Below are 24,138 nucleotides of genomic sequence, written 5' to 3' on the forward strand. Positions count from 1 at the left end.
CGGTGAGAGACTCTACTCAGAGTTTCACCACAGTGCTGCTCCGTCTGCCAGCAATGCTGCTGACCAGCACCGTCCTCCTCCTCCAGTAACACCACTAACACAGCTCTGCTGGTTCAGCTCTGTACTGGTGCTGCTGCTGCTGCTCTGGACTTCCGTTACTTCTGAACCGGACCGCTCCATCTCAGCTCCTCATTCACGGTAAGTTTATGCGCGTGTTTGCGCGTTTCTGCAGCGTTTTACTGAGCAGCAGCATCACAACAAACCGTGCAAAACAGTCAGAGTAATTAATCAAGTCATGGAAGATTGTAATTTTAATACTAAAAACATAATCAAGGCTTATTATTGTTATTATTATTAATAATAATATTATTTTTATGATGTGTACAGTAAATAAATAATACGTTTATGTGTTATGCTGAGTTTTATTCTATTTTCACATCTATTTACTGTATGTTTTTAAAGTTATTTATTATTAGTGTTATTATTATTATACTAAGTAGTAGTAGACACAGTGGCTCAGTGGGTAGCACTGTCGCCTCACAGCAAGAAGGTCCTGGGTTGGATCCACAGGTGGACCGGTCCGGGTCCTTTCTGTGTGGAGTTTGCATGTTCTCCCCGTGTCTGCGTGGGTTTCCTCCGGGAGCTCCGGTTTCCTCCCACAGTCCGAAGACGTGCAAGTGAGGTGAATTGGGGATACAAAATTGTCCATGACTGTGTTTGACATTAAACATAAACTGATGAATCTTGTTTAATGAATAACTACCGTTTCTGTCATGAATGTAACCAAAGTGTGACGTTAAAATCCTAATAAACAAGTAGCAGTAGTATTGTTGTTGGTATAACTAATGTATTTAGTTTTTTTGTGTTTTGTGATATTTTTATTTATTTTTATTTTTTACATTTACAGCATTTAGCAGACGCTTTTTTACAAAGTGACTTAGAATTATGACCGAATACAGTTTGAGCAATTGAGGGTTAAGGGCCTTACTCAGGAACCCAACAGTGGCAACTTGGTGGTGGTGGGGCTTAACCCGGCAACCTTCAGATTACTAGTCCAGTACCTTAACCACTGAGCTACCACTGTCCGTTTTTAGAATACTCTGCATTTCTCAGCTCTAAATGCATGCATGAGGTGTATTGGCTGCTTTTATTCAGTTTAAACTGTACGACAATGAGAATCAGGTTTTCAGTGTAGGATTTAATAATTCCAAATTATTTCACAAGTAATTCCATTGTTGATCAACCTGTTGCATTATACAACTTAGCTATAAATTGATGGACCACTAGTCATATATTTTATTTACAGTTTGAGGATGATCATTTGTACATTATACTGTATATTATACAGTAAAATACTGTTTCTCATAGAGATTAGATGTATCACAATGCTACAGTAAGAGTTTATTCCGTATAAATTACGTATAAAAGACATCTAAATTGTTCCTGTCAGTTATTATTCCTCACAGTTTCATAATTGTGATAGGCCCAGTCACAAAGTAGATCCACTTTTCGAAGTGTATGCATTCTACCCCGTGCTGTAATGGAGTTTGTGGAAAATGACACCGCAGGAGTAATTACCCAGCATGCACAGCACTCCAGGTGTTCCTAAGTACTAATTGCTTGGGGAAATAAATTAACGAATGCAAGAGCAATGTGAGCCATTTTAATCCTCACTTAAGCGTGGAAGCTTGTCAGGTTTAGTTAGTGTTGGAGCAACAGCTTTAATTCCAGTGATCACTGTTTGTAACATACTGACTTCATAATGTCCACTTTAGAATATTAATTTATTAATAAGAGGTTGTTATTATTAGTAGTATTAGTAGTAATCTTATATTATTATTATTTATTAACTAATATATCTATATATTGACAGAGATAGTATTATTAGGCTGTTGTTGTATAGAGAAACTTGTAAGAGATTGTAGGTTGGGATGGAACAGTCTGCAAAAGCCCTGACTGACACTGACTGTGTGGCGAACTGCATCTTATCATACTAAATTTTATCTGTTAATGGTGCACTACCTATGTAGTAGTTACACACCATGTATCAAACAGTATATGTTTTAGTACACAGCCTGAAAATCACCTATGAGCTGTGTAAATGTCAGTGCCCACCTTACATAACAGTGAATATAAGGTTTATTAGTGCTAATTTCGAATCATAAATAATGCATGCTACCTGTTCTAGTACATGTAGTTAATGGGTTTGCTTGTGTGTGGTGTTTTAGTCAATAGGATTGTGTGAAATGAATTACAATGGTGTTACTGGAAATCCTCATCTGTAACACTAGTTTATGTACTAAACTGTTTATTATTGTGGTTTACTCATTGTTTAAGATAAATACAGAAGACTAACAGATAATACAACGATAAACGTTTGTTTTGTGGTAGATACTGGCAAAAATGCTGGATCCTTATTAGATCAGATAAGACATACTGTATGTTTTCATCTGATCTTTACAAGTTCTGTTTCTGCAGGACTCTGAGAAGGATGTGGCACAAATAAACACATTGTGCTCAATCAGGAACTACAAATCAATCTAAATTGATCTATTTGTTTTGGTGAAAATTTCAAATTCCAAAACAGACAAGGTGTTTTATTTTTCTGCTGTTATTTGCCTGCAATAACCAACTAAAAAATCTGGTTAGTTTATCTCAAACCAACCCAGTGTGAAGAATTGTCATATTTGTGTGTGTGTGAGTTCTGTAAAGTGAAACTGTTTGGTGAATAAGGGACGCACTACGACATGCATTATTCCCTTCTTCATCATGACCCGCATGTGGGATGGCATGGCCTCTCGCTTATTTAGCTGAAGCCGGAATATTTTCTTGCCATGTGGGTGACTGATGATTTCACTGTTCCTTGATTTTCCCATCTATTGGACTGTGCTGGCAGACTGCTTTGTCGTCACTGCGTAATGTGTAGGTGGAGGGCAAGTCAGCCTACGCACAGTGTGTATATCTCACTCAGCCACTGAGTCGCTGTACAGGCTGTGGATACACATGGTGATCTGTTTGTACAGTCCCAAGTAAACCAAAACTAATATTTAACATAGAATAGAATAGAATTTAAGTAAACTCAACTGAACCTAAAATAATTTTCTTTAAAACTAAATTTAAAATGCAGAAATTCTCTTTAATTTATCCTCTAATATGCGATCTAAGTTTATTCATTTATTTATTTACTTATTTTTTAATTTAAAGTCAACATTCAATAAAGTTGAAATATGACATTGACTAGACAGTTGCCTATTATTATTATTATTATTATTATTAGTTAAAATGTTAAAGTTATTTTGTAAAGTGTTATTTTGTAAAGTGCATTTATCCAACAGGATGTAATGTTATTAATTTGTCATTTTCCAATATGAGTTTTTCTCACACTTTGCAGACAAAAGTATGTGGAAACTTTGACTTTGAGTTTGTTGGTCATTCCATTAAAAAAGACAGTAATATAGAGTCCACTATGTTGTGGCCACCCTGCATCAGTTATTTCACTGGTTATTTTACTGGTTTCATCATTTTTTATGGCCTTGTGCTGTGGACTTTTACCAATTTTAATTTAATAATAATAATAATAATAAATTGTATTCATGAGCGCCTTTCAAAACACTCAAGGACACCTTACAATACTTGTTTTTGTTTTGAGGCTAGTGAAAGAATCAATGGTGTGAATGTCAGGAGGGAGAGAGTTCCAGAGATGTAGGGCAGAATAGCTAAAAGCTCTAGCCCCCATAGTAGACAGACAGACCAAAGGAGTAAATCATTGGAAGGCAGTTTACTCACATTTGTTCTATGTTATCAACCTGGATTATAGAGATAATTCTTTGATCCCCATTGAAAAAGTACTCATTTACAGCTGACTGATGACCTGCTGATGGAGTCCAGAATGCCCTCATAAATGAACAGTCGATCGTAACACACTTGGCCAGTGATACAGTTAGCCTGTAATTTAGTTAGCCACCATGGATGCAGGACAATTTCCAGTCTGGAAAGTGTCATGAACTACTATAGTGTGGAAAAGTCAGTTTCACAGTTTGGGTGAAGACTGAGACCCTTTTTCCACTTCATGAGCTTAAACTGGTACCTTACAGGCATTCTTATAAATCACTGTATATTCAAACACCCAGTAACATCCTATAAAAACTCACAGGTCAAATTCAGTGTTATGCGTAAATTTTGTTGAGTATTTTGAATATTGCACCTTTTTAAACAGCATTATCACGTCAGGGTGTTACACTAAAGTGTGAAAATGTCTGATTTTCATAATTCATAGTTCATACATTACAAGCTCTGTGAGATTCATTTAGAAGTAAAATGACAACACTGTTTACATGCATCCTAATAATAAGAGCTTATTCACTGTAAAATAAACTTAATTAGCTTAAAATTAGCTTGGTAATGGGAATGACATTTCTAAATGTCTAACAGAACGAATTGAGTAGTAGTAAAATAATCAGTACCTACATTATTTATTTATGTTCTTAATTACTTCCACGATCAAACATTGCAGTTCCTCATATTCAGCTCATTAAACTGTTTATTTCCATTGTCCTAGATGGAGCATTTTAAATATAACAAGGTAATAATTTCCCCAGTTTTACCAAAAAAAACATGTCTGGCCTTTTAATAATTTACTACAATAAAAAAGGAAATGATTCATTAAAAAACAGATTAGGAATTTAGAATCCACAACTGAAAGGAGCTAATTTCAATAGAAAAAACACATTTACATCCAAACAGTGTTTTACTCATGTAAGCACATTTGAAATACTCTGGAAATTGCATGACCCCTTACCGTATTTTGGGATTAATCTAAGCTGGGCCGAGTGGTTTGTGTTTTTGTGTTCAGAAAGAATTCAATGATTAAAACTTGCTGGCATCTCCCCTGTGTAACCCCGTCATGCTGGTGAAGTTGGTTTTGTCACAGCTCGATTTAATTGGTTGGATCAGCAGTTGGACCGAGCTGGTTATATCTAGCTTGCTGGAAGGTAGAAAGGACAGCTGTATGAAAATGAGAAATACAGCGGAAGCAGAGACGTGCTCATCGGCTTCTTCAGAAAATAATCTATTTTAATAAAAGCAACCTTTGTGAAAACAAACCCTGGACGTAATAACAGTTTGCAAGGTATTACACCTGTCATAACTGTCATACTACATGCGGTCTGCTGCTCCTGTTATTATAAATATTGACCCGCTTTGTATGCAGACCGATATATTTAAATAACTTCTGGAATCACTGGATTATGTGCTGGTTGTTGGAAGTTTAGCTATTACACCATGGTGGAAAAGGTGCTGGTCAAGAAAGCTGTAGTAATCAAGCCCAGTGTTTTCTGTCTAATAATAAATTATTAATAAAGCTTGGTTTTCTGGAGAGGGCAGTTCCTATTTTTCTTACACAGGCTGGTCGGATAGTATTTTTCACTTCAACATCAATTTTTGTTTTGATTTTGTGTTTACTGTCTTATATTAAATTAAGTGAGACAAATATGAGGAGAGGGGACAAATACAAGACCATATGACAATGTATTCTCCCAACAATGTACTATGTAGGGTCAGAGTAGTAAGGACATCACGAGTAGTGCACTAATTTAACACACTATTTAGTACAGATGTCTGTTGTTTGAAAGAGACCCTAAATTAGAAAACCTGACATTTTTTAAATCGCTGTCAGTCATGTTGTACTGCAGATATCTTGAGCTTTAGTAAAGCTGTCAGTGGGCACGTTCATTCTCCTCAATGTGTCTGAAGGAGCTACAGAAAGCACACTCTATAGCTCTTTATTAATCAGCATATCCTCTTAATTCACACAGCTTATTATAACAGAATGAGATGGAAAATAAGCTCTCACAGACAGAGTGTAAAAGAGAATATGCAGGATAACCAGAGTAATAGAAAAGGAAATGAGATGTGATGTACAGATAAGTGGCTAGGACTGATAGATGGACTGTCCAGAGTTTGGCAAAGTGTACCGAAGAGAGGCAACACATACTAAATTTTATAAACTTAAGTTTTTTTATTCATCTGTGTAACTGGCAAGGATGCTTCTGGACATCCAAGAGTGAAGATGCCCTCTGACAAATGGAACCCATTCTTTTATTTGTCCAAGAAGGCTTCTATAAATTTGTATTTTTCACAGTTTATTATGGGTTTTCTGGAAATTCGCTGTGTCTAAAATGTACAAAAAGCAAATAGTTGTTTATTTCTCTGTGCCTGTATACAGTATATAGGGTTAGTATGAATGTGGAACTACAATGAACATTGGTCAAAGAGGTTAGGCAAACAAATCCAAACTATTACTTCATTCTTATTCACTTCAAGTCCACACAAGCTCAGTTGGTTCTGCCTTTAAAGAAGTGAAAATGATGAAAATACATTGTGGAGGGCTCTGCTATCTGGAAAGCTTAGTGTGTCTCTCCATACGCCATGCAGCTCTCTGCGAGACTTCATTGCAAGAAGGTCCTTGGTTCGATCCCCAGGTGGGGTGGTCCGGGTCCTTTCTGTGTGGAGTTTGCATGTTCTCCCCGTGTCTGTGTGGGTTTCCTCCGGGTGCTCCGGTTTCCTCCCACAGTCCAAAGACATGCAAGTTCAGTGAACTGGAGATACTAAATTGTCCATGACTGTTTGATATAACCTTGTGAACTTCTTGTGTAATGAGTAACTACTGTTTTTGTCATGAATATAACCAAAGAGTGTAAAACATGACGTTAAAATCCTAATAAACAAACAATCATTACGAGCAGGTGAAAAGATGCAGCCAGTGATTATGCTTGTGTCAGTGATTTCACTGGGAGGGGAATGGGGACAGAAAACGTTAATTAAATGATCTATGACAGGTTGGTGTAAAGAACGGCTGAATTAAGTATATATTAGGTATTTATTTCTTTATTTTTTAAACCATAATAATAAACCATAATAATCATTCAAACCAGAATCGTGCAGCCCTGGAGACTACTGCAGTATGTAATGTAGCTTATTAACAGCACGTCTGGTGAAAAATGTCTCTGGTGTTAGCAGATCTCAACCTCGTTTCAGTTATGAAGCTTGATTCTGTAGGTCTAAATCAGACTTTAATGATCTATTTAAACAGTGTGTAATTACTGACTCACCAGCCTCTTGACAGATCCATCGACCTTATACACTATCATCTGCACTTGTCCACTCTATGAGCTGTGAGTGCTCTCTTCTAACAGAATTACCCAGGCGGCAATCTGTTTCCGCTGCATGAGCTAATTATTCTGGGTTTGTGTGCGTTCCTGAATATTTTTAGGCAGATAAACATGGCCAAAATTATTTCAACACCCTGACGTGAGTTTCAGCCACACCCATTCCTAATAGGTTATTTTAATTCAATGTATTTAATTGAATATATGCCAGATCTAGAGGTTTTTATAGGTGTTTTCCTGTTCCATGTTGCACTTTTGGTGCAGTCTTTGCAAGCTACTTAGTATTTTTTTAAGAAGTACTTGTGTAGCTTTTGTTGATCTCTAAAATTATTCTACTCAAATTCACATGAACATATCTTAAGAGCAGAAGAACATAAGAGGTTGGGACATTTCCTTATCACAATCACAAATCTGTCAAAACCCTGTTTAGAAGAAGATGATGTAGAAGAAAGTAGAAGAATGTATATTATTCTTGTTTCTTGTAGTTTTATGTCTCAGTTGGTCTTTAAAAACTCAGCTGTTCAAACAGACACTGAAGGTTCAGTGTACTAGCCTGGGTGCTAGAAGGAGAAGAAAAAGAATGAGAAGAACCTTGATGCCTGTCTTCCTTGAGTCCTGAGGTGTGGATTAAGTTGACAAGACTTGTGGCTGGCGATAGAGAAGTCTGTGCTGACCTTAACCCTCACCAGGAAGAGCGGCATGAAACTGAACTAAACTGAGGTCAATAAAGTCAACATTGACCAAATAATGGCTTAATTACAATTTTAAATAGTATTCTTTTTGACCGTAACCCTCACCAGGAAGAGCGGCTTGAAACGGAACTAAACTGAGGTCATTATAGTCGGCATTGACCAAATAATGGCTTAATTACGATTTTAAATAGTATTCCTCTTTTTCCACTTTATTCTAATACTAAAACATTTGAACTACATTGACCTTGGTTCTTCAAATATCCTGTTATGAAAACATATGATTAGTTTATAACTTCTGGTTGCTCTGTGCTTTTTGAGACCCACTCTGCGAGTGTAACACTTGCATAACCAAAAAAACAACATACACGTTTATGATAACTCCAAACTGGCCTTGAAATACGACCCTAAATGCTTTAATGCTTAGAAGCTGGAACTTATACCTATTAGCCAGAAAAATAATCACTTTTCATTGAAATGGCTACAGGTAGATGCAACTTTAGAAAGTTTAGACACCACTGGGATTATCCTAGAATTGGATGCTTGTAGATCTTTTAGCATGATAATAAGATACATTTATACATTTAAGCCGTAGCTGTATGGAAACTGATGTTCTAAATGAGATGCTAACCAAAATGTTCCTGATCACCAAACTGAGAACCCTAATCTCTCACAAATATAAAAAACCAAGGGTTGATAGATGCTAAAGATAATTGTAGCATTTGTCGATACTTCACCGTTCGATTGTCTGTCTGATGGTGACATTTGCACAAGCTCAAGGGTGTCTGATTGGTTTCTGATAAGACTCTGATTACTCACAGGTACTTCCATTGTGCCTCGGTGAGAGGCTGATGGATTTAAGATAGTGTCCAGAAGGGAATTCTGGTGGCATTTGGCACATTTACACAGTTTTTAATCCTCTAAACTGTGTTGATGATTATGGGTTCGTTCAGTTCCGTGTCTGAGGTGGTGAGAGTTGAGCCTGCGGGAGACTGGAGGGGTCTCAGTGTGCGCAGATGTCCTGGCATATAGTAGTGTCGAACCCGCCTACGCTACAGACGGCTGCGTGATCTATCTCTTTTTTAGAAATGGGCTTGTGATTTTTTTAATTCACTGTAAATAAAAATGTCAGTAATTCAAGTCATAGTTACAGTGGTGTGAAATTAACCCTCACCCCCAAAATTCTTTTGGAAATTAAGTTTGTACAAAGTCAGAATACAATTTTTACAATGGTTCTAAAACAAGTTAAGAAACTGAAGGGGTTTTTGAAGGTCTAGAGCTTGCTGTTAAACACACAATGAGTAATTATGTGTGCCTGGCATATTCCCTTTATTACCCAACACTACTGTTTCTCAGAGCTGTATTCATGTTTTATTTTCCTTGACGTATCAAAATATCTTAGAACTTGCTTGTGAAAACAGTAAATCAGGTAACTCAGAAAGCACCGCCAAGCACAGAATTATTACAAGCAGCACAGATTACAGAAATGGTAATCTTGTTAGTACACATTTAATGGATACATGTATCAAAGTGTCAGCTTCTAATCACAGCTAATAATGTTCAACACTAGCAGCGCAGTAGAGATAAGAAATGATAAGTCATGTATAGTGTTCATACATTAACATATTTTAGATTACTTTTTAGATTTCTCAGCATGACAGTGGTGCTGACAGATGATACAAAGCCGGTCAAAGATGTATAACCAGTTTTACTATAGGAACTGACTTTCTTTATTGAAGTGTGTCAAGCTTACTTAAAGCCGTTAGGTTTGGCTCATCATAAGTCTATAATTGTGTAGAAAGCAAAAGCTTAGCATTACATACACTATATGACCCAAAGTATGTGAAAATTAGACTCAGACATTTAATTTAAAATCATGGGCATTAATATGAAGCTGTCCCCTCTTTGCCACTATAACAGCCTCTACTCTTGTGGTAAGGGTGTCTGAAAATGTATGCCCATGCAGTCAAGTTCCGATTCACCTCATTGGTAATTTACTGAGACTAAAGTCAGGGCTCTATACAGGCCATCACATTAGGCTTTGTTTTCGGGACATGAACTGCTTGTTTCAGGGCTTGCCACACATCTCTATTTACATGTACATGTTCAGCATTTAGCAGACACTCTTATCTAGAGCGACTTACAGAAGTGCTTCCATAGTAAACTTGACCTTACTCCAGTTTAAGCAGACAACAGTCCAAGGATTCAAATCTGCTGAAACCCTGTTAGAACAAAAGCTCTATTTTTTTTTAAATAAGCTGAGAACTAACATACATACTGGCATTCTTATTTAATTGCTTAGTAAAGAGGTGGGTATTTAATCATCTTTTGAGGACAGGGAGAGACTCAGATGCTCAGACAGACAAGGGAACTTCGTTCCACCACTTGGGTGCAAGTACAAAAAAGAGCCTCCGAGTTTTGGGTGGTAGATCAAGTCGAGAGAGACTAGTGGCTCGGAGGTTGTGTGGTACAGAGCAAGGATTTATTAGTCCTCTAGTCCTCCAAGTAGCTTGGGGCTGGTCCATTTTTGGCTTCGTAGACGAACATCATTGTTCTCCATTGGGTTCGAGTCAGGATTATGACCAGGCCACTCCAAAACTTAAATTCTGCTTATTTTTTAGTCATTTAAATGTAAACTTGTTTTTTGTATCTTTGTATCATCCTGCTGCTACACAAACACCTCAGGGTTAGCTCACAGACAGATGACTTTACATTGTTTTCAGGAATTTGTCAAATGGGTTTTCATCATTTCTCACAACACAAAATCATCCACTTCTGGTCCAGGTTTTGTTTTTTTTGAAGGTTTTTTTTTACATCTGTATGTGCTACACGTGATTTGAGGAGGTGTAGTAAAGGTAATACCCAGACATCCTTTTTATCTGGCTATAAAGATTCTAGTGACAGTATAGGCACCATTTAAAACTGAAGAAGGTCGATCCATTTATTCCAAGCTCTTTGTGCTTGTGTACACGTGGTTAGAAGAAACGTTGTGTGTGTATAACCTGTGTTTCATCACTCTTTCATGAAACTGAGTAATTCAGTCTTTTCTGCTTTGCTATTTACTTTGGAATAGACTACAGTATGATTAATCCTGCAGCCATCTGTGGAAACAGTAGAGGCAAATGTTCACCAGTGGACAGATTTTCACCATAACAGGGTGTATAACATAATACCAACCTACCCTACAGCACCTGTACTCGAGTGGCCACGTCTGGAAAAAGAAACGCAGCGCCGGTCTGTGCCTGAAAGCTTTCTTATCTAAATAATGCAGTGCTTAAGTGCTGAAAAGTTAAAAGCTTGTCACAGAACATTACAGTGTAAGTTTAATGGTTTCCTGTTGATTTTTATTCACTTCCTGTTATTGTGTAGTTGCAATCTGAAATATTCAACCTCCCCCACTTTTAAAGGTGTAATGGTGATGTATGTGTAGAATTAAATAAAAACAAGAAGACTCAGTAAACAGAGAGAACATCTAGTTCTCCTGACAACTGTCCATGTGCATTATTTTTTGTTTGCCTAAATAACCTCTAATAAGCAAATTTCTAGCTTCTGACCTCTCTTGTCTTCTCATATAAAGACGACCAGCTTGTTAAGCTTCATTTGCTTTCATGCTGCAACTGCTTTCTTTAAATTCTATTTTAATGACATGAACTTGTGTGAAGGCATAAGATATCTGCTCAAAATGGTACTGAACTGAAAAGTACAAAAAAACTTTGATGCTTGTCTTCCTTGAGTTTAAAGGGTGGTTCAAGTCTTGGGATTTAGACCAGTATAAACCTAATGTGGTTTGAATAATTAAAGTACATTTAAGGGTTTGGCTTGTGATTTTATGTAGGTCTTGGTTTAATTTATAACTTTCTAGACCACTAAATAAATGTAGTTGTTGTATGTATACTTTGAACAAGCATAATTCTGGAAAACCACCATGCAAATACAGTATGTAATCATACACGTTTATTTATTGGGGGACCAAGAAGTACTTGTTCCAAACATTCTGGACAATAATATTTACAAAAAGCATTAAAATATTAAAATTGGCAAGGCATACAATACATTTTCTTTACACCGGTTGTAAATGTTGTTTATCAGTCTATTTATGGTGTTTTTAGTTTATCTGAATGCTGAGTATGGAATGAATCCACCACTGTAATCTGGCAACCCTGTTTAGTGATGCCACGCAGCTAGCATTAAAAATAAGGAATAAATGTCAACAGGTAACAGGCTATTAGGCATGCATTATCCATCCATCATGACATTTAGAGAAGATTGGACTGTAGAGTGAAACTTATTAGCATGTGCCATTGATGATGCAGCTTCAGCGGTAAGAGTGAATAAAGTATAATACCCAGATTGCACAGTGACAGATCGTACATCAGCTGTATTTACCGGATGGACAATAAACTAGAGCGTTTATTTAAGCCTTCTTTTACAGCCAGCTCTTTTCCTGAAAGCTCTGTTTGGAACATGTGCTTGGTTTTCTTTAGCGAGAGTTCTCTTACTCAGTTAAAAGGATCCTTTAAAGTAGCTGCCAGGATCCACTCATACCCACTACAGCAGGTGGTGCACTGTGGGTGGCTCATCTACTCAGCGCGTTGACCACTTTTATCAGAAGATGACAGGTCGTTATAATGCACCTAATGTGGATACAGTATAATACTAATACACACACACACACACACACAGTTGTCATGGCATTTCCTCCAAATTATTTATTATTGTAATTTTTATATTGTCTCTTTTTGACATAACTTGCATTTGGATTTATTCCAAATTAATTATCCAGTATTTAACAACACTGACATTGTCAAAAGACTAAGGAAACAATCTGAAACTTATTTCATTTGTTTGTACAGTGGCTTAACTCTTGTTATAAATCAGCACTTTTACCATCCTACATTTGTCTATTTGCAAAAGAAAATTGCTAATTTACACAGAACTTACTGCTATAAAAGTACAGTGTTTTACATTCAGGTTTTTTGTCTGCACAATTCAGATATTCTCATGTGCTGGTATTTATGTTATTAATGCTTTTTACCTGCAAGTTTTATTTGTCCATGCATGGACTGGATGCAAAATCAAAACAGTTAATACCAACATCATAGAGAGCCCTTATCAAGCCTTAAATTAATCTTTTTTATTGTTAATAAATGGCATTTGATACTATGACTAACCACAGTATATAACCCAGATTCACTGGGGTCTTTCACTGACACTATTGCTCATATAGTACTTGATTTCTCTTTGCAAGTAAGTAATCTGTAATAGAAGAAAATTCTTTGGTTGACTTATCCATGCAGCCATTGACAAAATGATTTCTACTGTAGATACTGTGACAACAGGAGTAAAGGTGGCTGCCACTTGCCCTTTAATGTCATCATGCAGAGGTGAAAGGTCTGGTGCTTTTGATGGACTTATTCACAACGCGAAGCAGGATTCCTGTCACTGTGAGAAAAAAGTAAATACAAGGTATTAGCAAAATTACATAAAGGAAGCAAGAAGCAAACAAGGAGTTGGATCATTCTGTACCTCCGGAAAGGCTTTAATCTTTCCCAGTATCCTAAATAGTTTGTGGTGAAATGTTGAAGCTAAACCTCAAGTTCTTAGAGTAGTAAAGAAGTTATGTGTATGGTATTTAGTGAACAGTTATCCAAAGCAACTTACAATTGTGACTGAACAGTTCTCTAACGGTGCTCAGCAGGGGCACCTTGGCAGTGGTGTTGCTTGACCCAGCAACCTTTTGATCACTAGTCCATTACATGAACAACTGAGCTACCACTACTCGGGTAGCAAGAATGTGAGGATCTAGTCTCTAGTCTACACTCCAGAACTCTGTTAAAGTTTAATTATGTTTAAATTGGATGATTAGAAGGTCATGGAAGGTGCTTATTTAACTTTATATTGGCGTTGATTAAACCACTTTAAACCTTCATTGTAGGATTCTTTATACAACCCAGCAGACCTACCTTTGAACCAAATGATTTAGGCTGCTTTCCCACACATCAGTGTATAAGCCACTGTGTAATGCTAATGGAAAGCCTGCTTGATTGTAGACAGTGTCATACATGTTCCAGCAGCTTTTGAAAAATGTCTGTGGTTAAGAGACCCAGTCAGAGTGCTGATATTAACAAACTGAGTATCTGTGATGAGCCTTGAATGTGCTGTAAACCATATGCCTCGCTAACCCAGCAAAACGTGTCATATCTAAAAGGACTGTTGGCTGTAATAGTTGCCAAAGCTAGCTTAAAATGTTACGAAACAAGGTGTTTATAATTTTTTAGAATTACTGATTAAAAAAGTCCCAAATAATGGCCATTACTATAAGAAAAAGGTTTGGGGAAGGAATATGTTTTACAACACAGCATGGAGCATGAAGAGAAAAGCTTATCTCAGAGCCCGGTTACTATATATAAAGGGTTTTATGCTCTCGGTTTGATGTATGGACGCACTGGATGTAATAATCTGGTCCACCCTGAAGTGTTTTCCTTCAGATGACTGTGTGTTTGAACTGAGAAGTGTGTTAGCAGATACGATTGCTTTTGCACCAGACGATAAGATTGCTTTCACCTTCAACATTTCCCGTAATCCACCTCCATGGGAACATTGAAGGGGTTTAAGTGGGTTTGATAAAGCAGTGCTTTCAGGAAGTTCAGGCTCGGTCAGAATAAAGAGAATACAAAACAGCCAGTGTATCTATATGCAATAGCAGAAACATTAGACTTCAATTATTTTGTTATGATTGTTGCCAGATGTAATAGGATAAAATTATCATTAAGAGTTCTGTTCATTAAGGGAAATACTTTAAATTGGATGTTGGATCTCACATCAAAGAAAAGATAGGAGTGTGGAAAGGTGGTGGAAAGTACAGTATGTTCACACCTGATCATTATTGTAATGGATGTACAATTTTAATACCATGGGGAATATTATGCCGTTGCTTCCCTCGCCTCTTTTCCAGATATAAAAGGCTTTCATCCACAATTTAAAGTGTTGGATAGGGTTAAGGTGTCTGTGCAGGTGACTTAGTGAATCTCACCTTGTGCGTAGGGGGTAATGTCATGCTGAAACAGGAAAGGACTGTTTTGCAACTAAGTTGGAAGCATATAATATTTTTAGTGATTGTTTTTTTACAGCTGTTAGCAAAGGGTGTGGTTGGAACACCTGAACTCAGTAATTAGAAGCAGTGTCCACATACTTTTGGCCATATATTGTACTTTATAGTCTGTGGTTCCGAACTTTTAAACTTTGCGAAGTTAAAATTGTTGACACATTGTATGATTCTTGTCCAGTCTTTAAAAAGTCATTTCAAGTTTGGATTTCTGAAACTCCCACCTGGCAGGTCTTTCAGCATATACTATCAGACCTCTGAGACTAATTTAAAACGCAGCTGCTTGCCGATTTTTAATTAAACCAAATGCTGCCAGATCACCCCACTGCTGCGCTCTTTTTACTGGCTTCCTGTAGCTGCCCACATTTAATTTAAAACAATGATGCTTGTCTACGAGGCTAAAAATGGACCAGCCCTGACCTTCCACAGAGAACCTTATCAAACCCCATTATGTACCAAATACCGAATAGTCATTCCAATTGCAGTTCCATCCAATCAGAACCTGAGGAGGACAGGCATTGAGGCTTTTCTCTGTACCAGCACTCAGGTGGTGGAATGAATGTCTCCTGTCTGGTTGATCAGCTGAGTCTCTTGTCATCTTTAAAAGATGAATAAAGACTTTTTAATTACTTCTAACCTCCCTGACCAAAGGCCATTTTGCCCAGATGCCAAATTTGGCTAGATGACCAACTCTTGTTGCCTTGTTGCAAAGGTACCAAGACTTATTGAGGCCATCGTGGTCCTGGGAAAAATCAAAGCCTTGGATATTGTTTTAAATCTTTGCTCTGATCTAAGCTTTGCCACAGATTGATCATGGAGATCCATGAACAGTTCCTTGGACTCCACATCTTGTTTTTTGTCCTGGTAATGCAGTGTAAATTATAGACCCAGGTCTGGCCTTTCCAAATGACAGTATGTCCAGTCAATTCAGATTGCAACAGCTAGACTCCACTTGAGTTTTGGACACATATCAAGGATAATTAAAGCAATCAGGATGCACCTGAGCACAATTTGTAGAGCCACAGCAAAGTTTCAGAATACTTTTGTGAATATGAGATTGATTTTTAGGTGTACATTGATGAGTAAAATTGGCAATTATATTCATTCAAAAAATCTACAACATTATAAAGTGTTTAAAAGGCAAATGGTCTAAATATTTATTTAGATCCACTGTATTTTGGGAAATTTAAAAGTGCAACGTGAAGTAACTGCAAAGTGGCGCCTAATTCTGTCAGTGCACACCCCGCTGTGACCACTGTTCCTCGTTGCTGATGCTATTTGTTCTTGTTTCCTTGTACACACATGCCTTGTCAGACCTCTTTTATAGCTGTTAATCCTAAAAGAACTCAGGTGCACAGCTTCTTGTAGCTCCTTTGTATACAGACTTGCTGTTGTGTTTGTATTGTGACCCACGAGGGAAGAAATAATAGGATAAAAACAGGGACACTAAAGATTGAGCCTCTGATAGCCAGACCTTCTTTTATATGGGTCGTGTGATAATGGCCAGGGAAGCCGAGACAAAAGAAACAGGTGCTGCATGTCAATGACTAACTGGAAGAAGCACAGCTTAGTTTGTAACTGACACAGAGAAGCGAAGAGCATCTGAGCTGAATCCAGCAGCGACGCAAAGAAAGAGAGTCTATTAAAGCCTGGCTTATATGTGGTATTAGGAGACTCTCCATCTAAATTTAACAGAAAATGCACTTGGAACTGCCACAGCAAGGGTGGAATTCTGATTCTCTGGTTTGTTTGAAATTAATCTGGTTTTCTGGTTGGTAGCTGGAATGGGTTTTGCTTTTGTTTTAATGCTGCCATTGGCATTAGGTGGTTGTGATTATTGTGATTTTAAATTAAAGCTTTAATGGTGCATTGAGGAGTTCAGATGTGGTTAGGTAAACTACTGTACAAAAAAAAATGCAGTTTGTTTATTCCTGACCCAAGTCACTGCAGGGTTAGCATGTTTGCATTTGAAGCTGTCTTTTCTGAACTGTAATAGTGAAAATAATGAAACAGCAAGCTTAAATAATTAATTTGGTTATGTAGAAGGTTCTTTATTGTCATTTGAAATGTTCCAACACTTTCCAAATCATGGCAGACCTGTTTTTAATGGCTCTTGGATTACATTTGACCATTAGGCAAATTTCATTCCAAGATAAGTAAGGAATTATGAGGCAATGCCATGAATTAATTTATGTTTTTACACTCATTGTCCATTTTATCAGCTCCACTTACCATATAAGCACTTTGAAGTTCTACAATTACTGACTGTAGTCCATCTGTTTCTCTACATACCTTTTTAGCCTGCTTTCACCCTGTTTTTCAATGGTCAGATATTATTTAGATGTTGGAGCACTGCAGTGACACTGACATGGTGCTGGTGTGTTAGTGTGTGTTGTGCTGGTATGAGTGGATCAGACCCAGCAGCGCTGCTGGAGTTTTTAAATACCATGTCCACTCACTGTCCACTCTATTAGACACTCCTACCTAGTTGGTCCACCTTGTAGATGTAAAGTCAGAGACGATCGCTCATCTATTGCTGCTGTTTGAGTTGGTCATCTTCTAGACCATCAGTGGTCACAGGACACTGCCGACGAGGCGCTGTTGGCTAGATATTTTTGGTTGGTGGACTATTCTCAGTCCAGCAGTGACAGTGAGGTGTTTAAAAACTCCAGCAGCGCTGCTGTGTCTGATCCACTCATACCAGCACAACACACACTAACACACCACCACCATGTCAGTGTCACTGCAGTGCTGAGAATGATCCACCACCTAAATAATATCTGCTCTGTGGTGGTCCTGGGGGGTCCTGAACATTGAAGAACAGCATGAAAGGGTGCTAACAAAGCATGCAGAGAAACAGTAATTACAGTCAGTAATTGTGCTTCTATATGGTAAGTGGAGCTGATAAAATTGACAGTAAGTGTAGAAACAAGGAGGTGGTTTTAATGTTATGGCTGATCAGTGTAAGTTGCAATGTGTACATTGTTGACCCAGGAGATGTGAACTTTTTTGTACAATGAGTATTTATTTTAGTCTGTCAGTCAGAGAACAATAAAGGTTGAAGAATATATTGAATTAATGGGACATTCATGTTCCTTACATGTGTTTGTAAGTCTGGCCTCAGCTGTCAATCCACTTTTTTTTTCAGTGCTGCAGCAAGAATACAGATTATGTTTGGAAAAGAATCCTCATTGTTTGTAACTACATTTAATATTTTCTGCAAACTCACAGGACTTCTGTCTTCACACTTGACATTTTTATTCACAGTTTTATTCACCATAAGAGTAATTTGTGTCTGCACAAGTAGTCTGCATCCCAAACCGTATTTTATATGCTACATTGTTGGTAGCATGATTGTGCTCTAATTAAACATACTATTCAGTACAGTGGGGTGTCATTTGGAGCACAGCTTGGAGCACAACATAACTGCCTCATTTTTATTTCAGCCTTCAGGAAGCACAATTGGCTTATAAAATCCTACCCTGCAAAAAACGTAATTCACACTTGCCTTTAAGCCATGCCATTAGACTTACCTTTTAATATTTGAAGTCTCTTCCCACAGGACTAATAAAAACCTATTAAACCCAGCGTGTTTCGTTTCCAGCCTTGTTTACCGTTTAAATCGAATGCACTCCTGGGTCTCCTCTAAGCCAGGGTCTCATGACGGGCAAAATTAATTTCTAAAGCACATTTTATGAAGAAAGCAGCTGAAATAAGCACTGTTTCTGTTAGACACAGGGTCCAGAATTAAGACCAAGTGATGTAAACCCAAGAAAATAATGTGCACATGGCTGCTACTGAAACATTTAAAGCATCAAAAGATAAAACAGACTTCATACTCATTAGCAGTGGCCAGATTGAGAATATAAATGTGCAGAAAATACATAGAACATGGATCTCTGTTCTGTAAAAGTTTGCGCTTTGAATCTTCAATTACAGAACTGCAATGCTGCAATCCAAACACTGGCATGACTGACAAGTTTATTCAACTGTTTATGTATTCATGTAGGAAATGAAACTAAGCTTTTATACTGCACTGCTGTGGACTAACGGATGAGCAGATAATTATCCATCCAGAAAAGCTTAAAATGCTCAAAAACTGGTGAATTTTTTTTGCTTCCAGCCCTTTTCTCCATCATTATATAATTCTTATACATGCTGTGACAGTTCACCTTCATCTGAAATACTAAACAGAACCACACACACACACACACCTTGTGACTACCAGCATCATCTGCAATACCTAAATTGTCAATTATTAGCCTTGGCATGTGGGAAAACCGTGTTTAAACTGTCTAAGCGTTCAATAGACGAACACACTGGACAAACAGAGCCTCCTTAGGGCAATCTGTCCTGAAGCTGCCCTACTCACTTACCCTCAATCACCCCATAATTGCTTCCTGTCTGACTCATGCCCGCTGGTGCATTTGTCTCGTGCCTTTTACTTCTCACTACGTTATCATTTAATTATGTATATTAAATGACTATTTCCATCGAACCTCCCCTGTTCCACTGTCCCCTGTCTTTTGTATTCCTGTTGATTTTTCCAGTCCTGTATTTGCACTAAATAATGCAGTGATTTTCAACCTCTGAAGGCCTCACGCTGAAGTGCTCTCCACTTTGTGTAATATTGTGGTGCAACAATGCGACTACACAGTGACACAGACTGGACTTCAGACGAACACGCACATGCACAGAATTCTTTTTGGTTTAATAGCTTTTTTAATGTTTTGCTGTTCTCTGACAAATCCTGCAGTGCTTTGGTATCTCTCTGAGTCTTTAAACAGATTTCCAATAGGTAACAATATACTCTTTTGATAAGGCTACATTTTGACATTTTAACCAAGGTGTACACTTCTTTTACATAGAAAATCATTTATGACGAGTCTGTGTGTGTTTATATCACAGCAACACAGCATGTACGACACGACCAGGTTAAGATTTGTTGGTTTACTTGCTATGTTTTATTTATTTATTACGATTTTAATGTCATGTTTTACACACACTTTGGTTACATTCATGGCTGCGTGTCTTTGGACTATGGGAGGAAACTGGAGCTCCCAGGGGAAAGCCACGCAGAGAACATGTACACTCCAGACAGAAAGGACCCGGACCGCCCCACCTGGTCAAATCCAGCTTTTTACACTGAACCACCGTGCCGCCCTTACTTGCTATGTGGAAGTACCAAAAGTATTGTATTGTGCTTAACACCAGGTACTTTTGTTATCTCTGTTCTTAGGTTTGTGACACATTAGCACAGCGATAATTACACAGTTCCAGAACTGCGTTGCTTTAGTTTTACCAAGCTGTGTTGTGACTTAAAAAATTCAAAGCTATTATATACATTTATAAACATTACAGATAGCAAAACAGTCCGTATCACTTTAGCATCACAGAGCTTTTTTACCTGTTATTAGAAAAAGAAGAAAGAAAAAGAAAGAAAGATTACAGTAGCAAACTGCAATGACTGATAATCTAGTTCATAGTTCATTTGCTGGATAACATGGTGATAAAAACACTTAAAGCCGCTGTGTAAAGTTTATCTGTTAAAATGTAACAAGGTGTACACTTAACACTCCTTCTGCGAGTGTGTGTGTGATTGTACATGTATGAGTGTGTGTGTGTTCTGTAGCATTTGTATGCTGTTACCTGTACATCAGTATCAGTACTGTAGAACAGAAGTAAAGCTTAAATAAAGACGCATTCAGGCGCGATATTCCGCTAGCACACCAGAGCCGAGATTCTGAACTCCTCGGTTTGAAACTCGACGTTGCCACCAGTCGGCTGGGCGCTATCTAGCAGGCTTTATTGGCAGTGCCTGCAGGGAGGGATGACCGGACTATGTGGGTGGAGTCTTCAAAACGCTGTGTAAGGACCCTGATCAGCAGATAGAAAGGCGCCTGCAGCGGAGGACGAAGTGACTACACTAAATTGGGAGAAAAATGGGAGAAAATGTATTAAATAGAAAAAAACAGATGCATTTGTTATATGAAGCTGTTATTTACTCTGGAGTAAAGATTTCAGTTTTCCTACTCACTTTTGTTGATATTAACAGGCAGATAAAAGTTGATGTACAGTGTATATATTTTTAACCTTGCAGATTTCAAGCCAGCAGTTTTTTTTATAGAAGTTATTTGTTCCAGTTGTTTACTTTCAGAAAAATAACTGTTTAAATTAAAAATTATTTTATTATTTATTAAATAGCTAATAAATACCTTTATTTAAATGATCAGCCAAGCTGAAGTGCATTGTTTACTGATGCATTGTCCTTACTTACATGTTAAGCAATATCAAGTGCTTCATGGTCGACGAGACTTAATGAAAGCTGACAAGACATTTGGGAAAGTCTTCATGTTGTGGGCATATTCATGTTGTGTGCATATTTTACATTCTCACTTTTGGGTGTTTATTGTTCTTATATATTATTCTCTCATTATAGTGTGAATTCTTGCATAACAGCTTTGTACAATGCAGTGATTGTCGTGGTATTACGCACGTTTCTCATGCCACAGCGTGGCCTCCAGTGTGAGGGAGTGTTGAAAGAAAAATAACATTTTTGTTTTGCTCTTTGACAGGACAATGGGCCCTAGCTGAACACCACCAGTGAAAGAGAGAGCAGAGGATTAGAACTGCGATGGATATCTCCTCAGCGGATCCCTCCGCCATAGCCGAGCTCTGGGGCAACCTTTCCCTTCCGGGTTTCTTCCTTAATGAGACATTTTTTAATGAAACGTGCCTATTTAACACCTCTAACTGCACCAATGGAACCAGCGTGGGAAGCCGGCCCGGCATTGGCGTGGCTGGTGTCCTCATCCCGCTCATCTACATAATCGTCTGCATCATTGGCTTGGGTGGAAACACTCTGGTCATCCATATTGTCCTTCATTACTCCAAGACTGAATCTGTGACCAACATTTACATTCTTAATCTGGCCATTGCTGACGAACTCTTCATGCTTGGCCTGCCATTCCTGGCTGTCCAGAATGCCATGATGTCCTGGCCCTTTGGGTCCTTCATGTGCCGCCTGGTCATGACTGTAGACGGCATCAACCAGTTTACTAGCATTTTCTGCTTGACAGTGATGAGTATCGACCGCTACCTGGCAGTGGCCCACCCCATCCAGTCATCCAGGTGGAGGAGGCCGCAGGTGGCCAAGGCTGTCAATGGCTCAGTCTGGGCCATGTCATTCCTGGTGGTCCTGCCCATGGTGATCTTCGCTGGTGTTTTCGAGGAGGGAGGCACGTGTAACATCAACTGGCCCGAGTCTTGCAAGATCTGTCGGGCGGCATTCATTATCTACACCTCTACTGTCGGATTTTTCTTCCCCTTGCTGGTAATCTGCATGTGCTACTTGCTGATTGTGGTAAAAATACGCAGCTCGAGCAAGAAGGTGCACGCCACCTCGAGCAAACGTCGCAAGTCCGAGCGCAAGGTCACCCGCATGGTGGTGATAGTAGTCGCCGTATTTGTGTTCTGCTGGCTGCCTTTCTATGCCCTGAACATCATCAACCTGATTGTATTTCCTCCTCCCAGTGAGCTACAGGGTCTCTATTATTTTGTGGTGGTACTATCCTATGCCAACAGCTGCGCCAACCCTATTGTCTACAGCTTTCTGTCTGATAACTTTAAGCGGGGCTTCCGAAAAGCTCTGTGCCGCTCGTCGAGAAAGGTGGAGAGTCACGAACTGACAGATCGTCAGGAGCAGGAGGAGCGCAAGCAAATACTGATGCCCCGTGAAAGCCTGCGGAGGGCCGTCAGAGAGGACGAAGACGAGGAAGAGGAGGAGGACAGGGAGGAAGTGACTGAGGTGACTGAAATCTGCAAGATCACTCAGAATGGAAATGGCAGTGGACAAAGTGCTCGTGCTTTGCTTCTGGAGAGGACCTTAGCTCCAGGGCTGTCTGAGCCCAGTTCTCCGAGAGGAGACGGGTTTGGGAAAGGCTCTGGTTTTGTGCCGACCACAGCCTTGCTAAATGGGGCAAAAAACGGCAGTGTAAAGCCCCTGCCGGAGGAACCGGTTGAGAAGAAGACGTCACTGGAGATCAGCTACTTGTAAATTCCCTGTGTGTTACTTGAACTAGAGCCACAGTATTTATATTGTAGATGTTTCTACCCACACAACTGGACTGTCATACAAGTTTCCAGTTTAAGCTTGTCTTTACTTATTTGTAATGCTCATTGAAACTGAATTATGGAACACATCTTAGTGACCTTAGTCTTGTGGAGCCAGATGTGATGTCATAATTATATTACATGTCTGATGTGATAAGTTGTTCATTAATCAATCTAAACCAACAGAGGCAACATCCGCACAAGGGCATTAAGTTTCAGATATACTGTATGTTTACCTTCATGCTTTATTTATCTCCTACCCTGTTCATACAGACGAAGGTTAACGGTTAAGGTTTCTTAAATTTGTAGCAAAGCAATGTTGCGATTACCAGTAGGAATTGAGCATTGAGTGATACAATATATCCTACATAAGATGTGAGTTTTTACACTCACGGTCCATTTTATCAGCTCCACTTACCATATAGAAGCACTCTGTAGTTCTACATTTACTGACTGTAGTCCATCTGTTTCTCTGCATGCTTTGTTAGCCCTCGTTCATGCTGTTTTTCAATGGTCAGGACCCCCACAGGACCACCACAGAGCAGGTATTATTTAGGTGGTGGATCATTCTCAGCACTGCAGTGACACTGACATGGTGGTGGTGTGTTAGTGTGTGTTGTGCTGGTATGAGTAAATCAGACACAGCAGCGCTGCTGGAGTTTTTAAACACTGTGTCCACTCACCGTCCACTCTATTAGACACTCCTACCTAGTTGGTCCACCTTGTAGATGTAAAGTCGGAGACGATCGCTCATCTATTGCTGCTGTTTGAGTCGGTCATCTTCTAGACCTTCATCTGTGGTCACAGGACGCTGCCCACGGGGCGCTGTAGGCTTGATATTTTTGATTGGTGGACAATTTGCAGTCCAGCAGAGACAGTGAGGCATTTACAAACTCCATCAGCGCTGCTGCATCTTATCCACTAATACCAGCACAACACACACTAACACACCAGCACCATGTAAGTGTCACTGCAGTGCTGAGAATGATCCACCACCCAAATAATACCTGCTTTGTAGTAATCTTGAGAGAGTCCTGCCAATTGAAGAACAGAGTGAAAGGGGGCT

The 24,138-nt window shown here is 38.7% G+C and overlaps 1 protein-coding gene across 1 annotated transcript; it reads left to right on the forward strand.

The window, feature by feature from the left end:
* Positions 1-23,139, forward strand: LOC134335991 (somatostatin receptor type 5-like). Its single transcript, XM_063018659.1, has 2 exons — positions 1-198; positions 21,536-23,139. Exon 2 carries the CDS (start codon positions 21,595-21,597, stop codon positions 23,014-23,016), a length of 1,422 nt encoding a protein of 473 aa, XP_062874729.1. The 5' UTR covers positions 1-198; positions 21,536-21,594; the 3' UTR covers positions 23,017-23,139.
* The last annotated feature ends 999 nt before the right edge of the window (positions 23,140-24,138 follow it).

This window comes from Trichomycterus rosablanca, chromosome 22 (genome assembly GCF_030014385.1).
Source record: "Trichomycterus rosablanca isolate fTriRos1 chromosome 22, fTriRos1.hap1, whole genome shotgun sequence".
Lineage (NCBI taxonomy): Eukaryota > Metazoa > Chordata > Actinopteri > Siluriformes > Trichomycteridae > Trichomycterus > Trichomycterus rosablanca.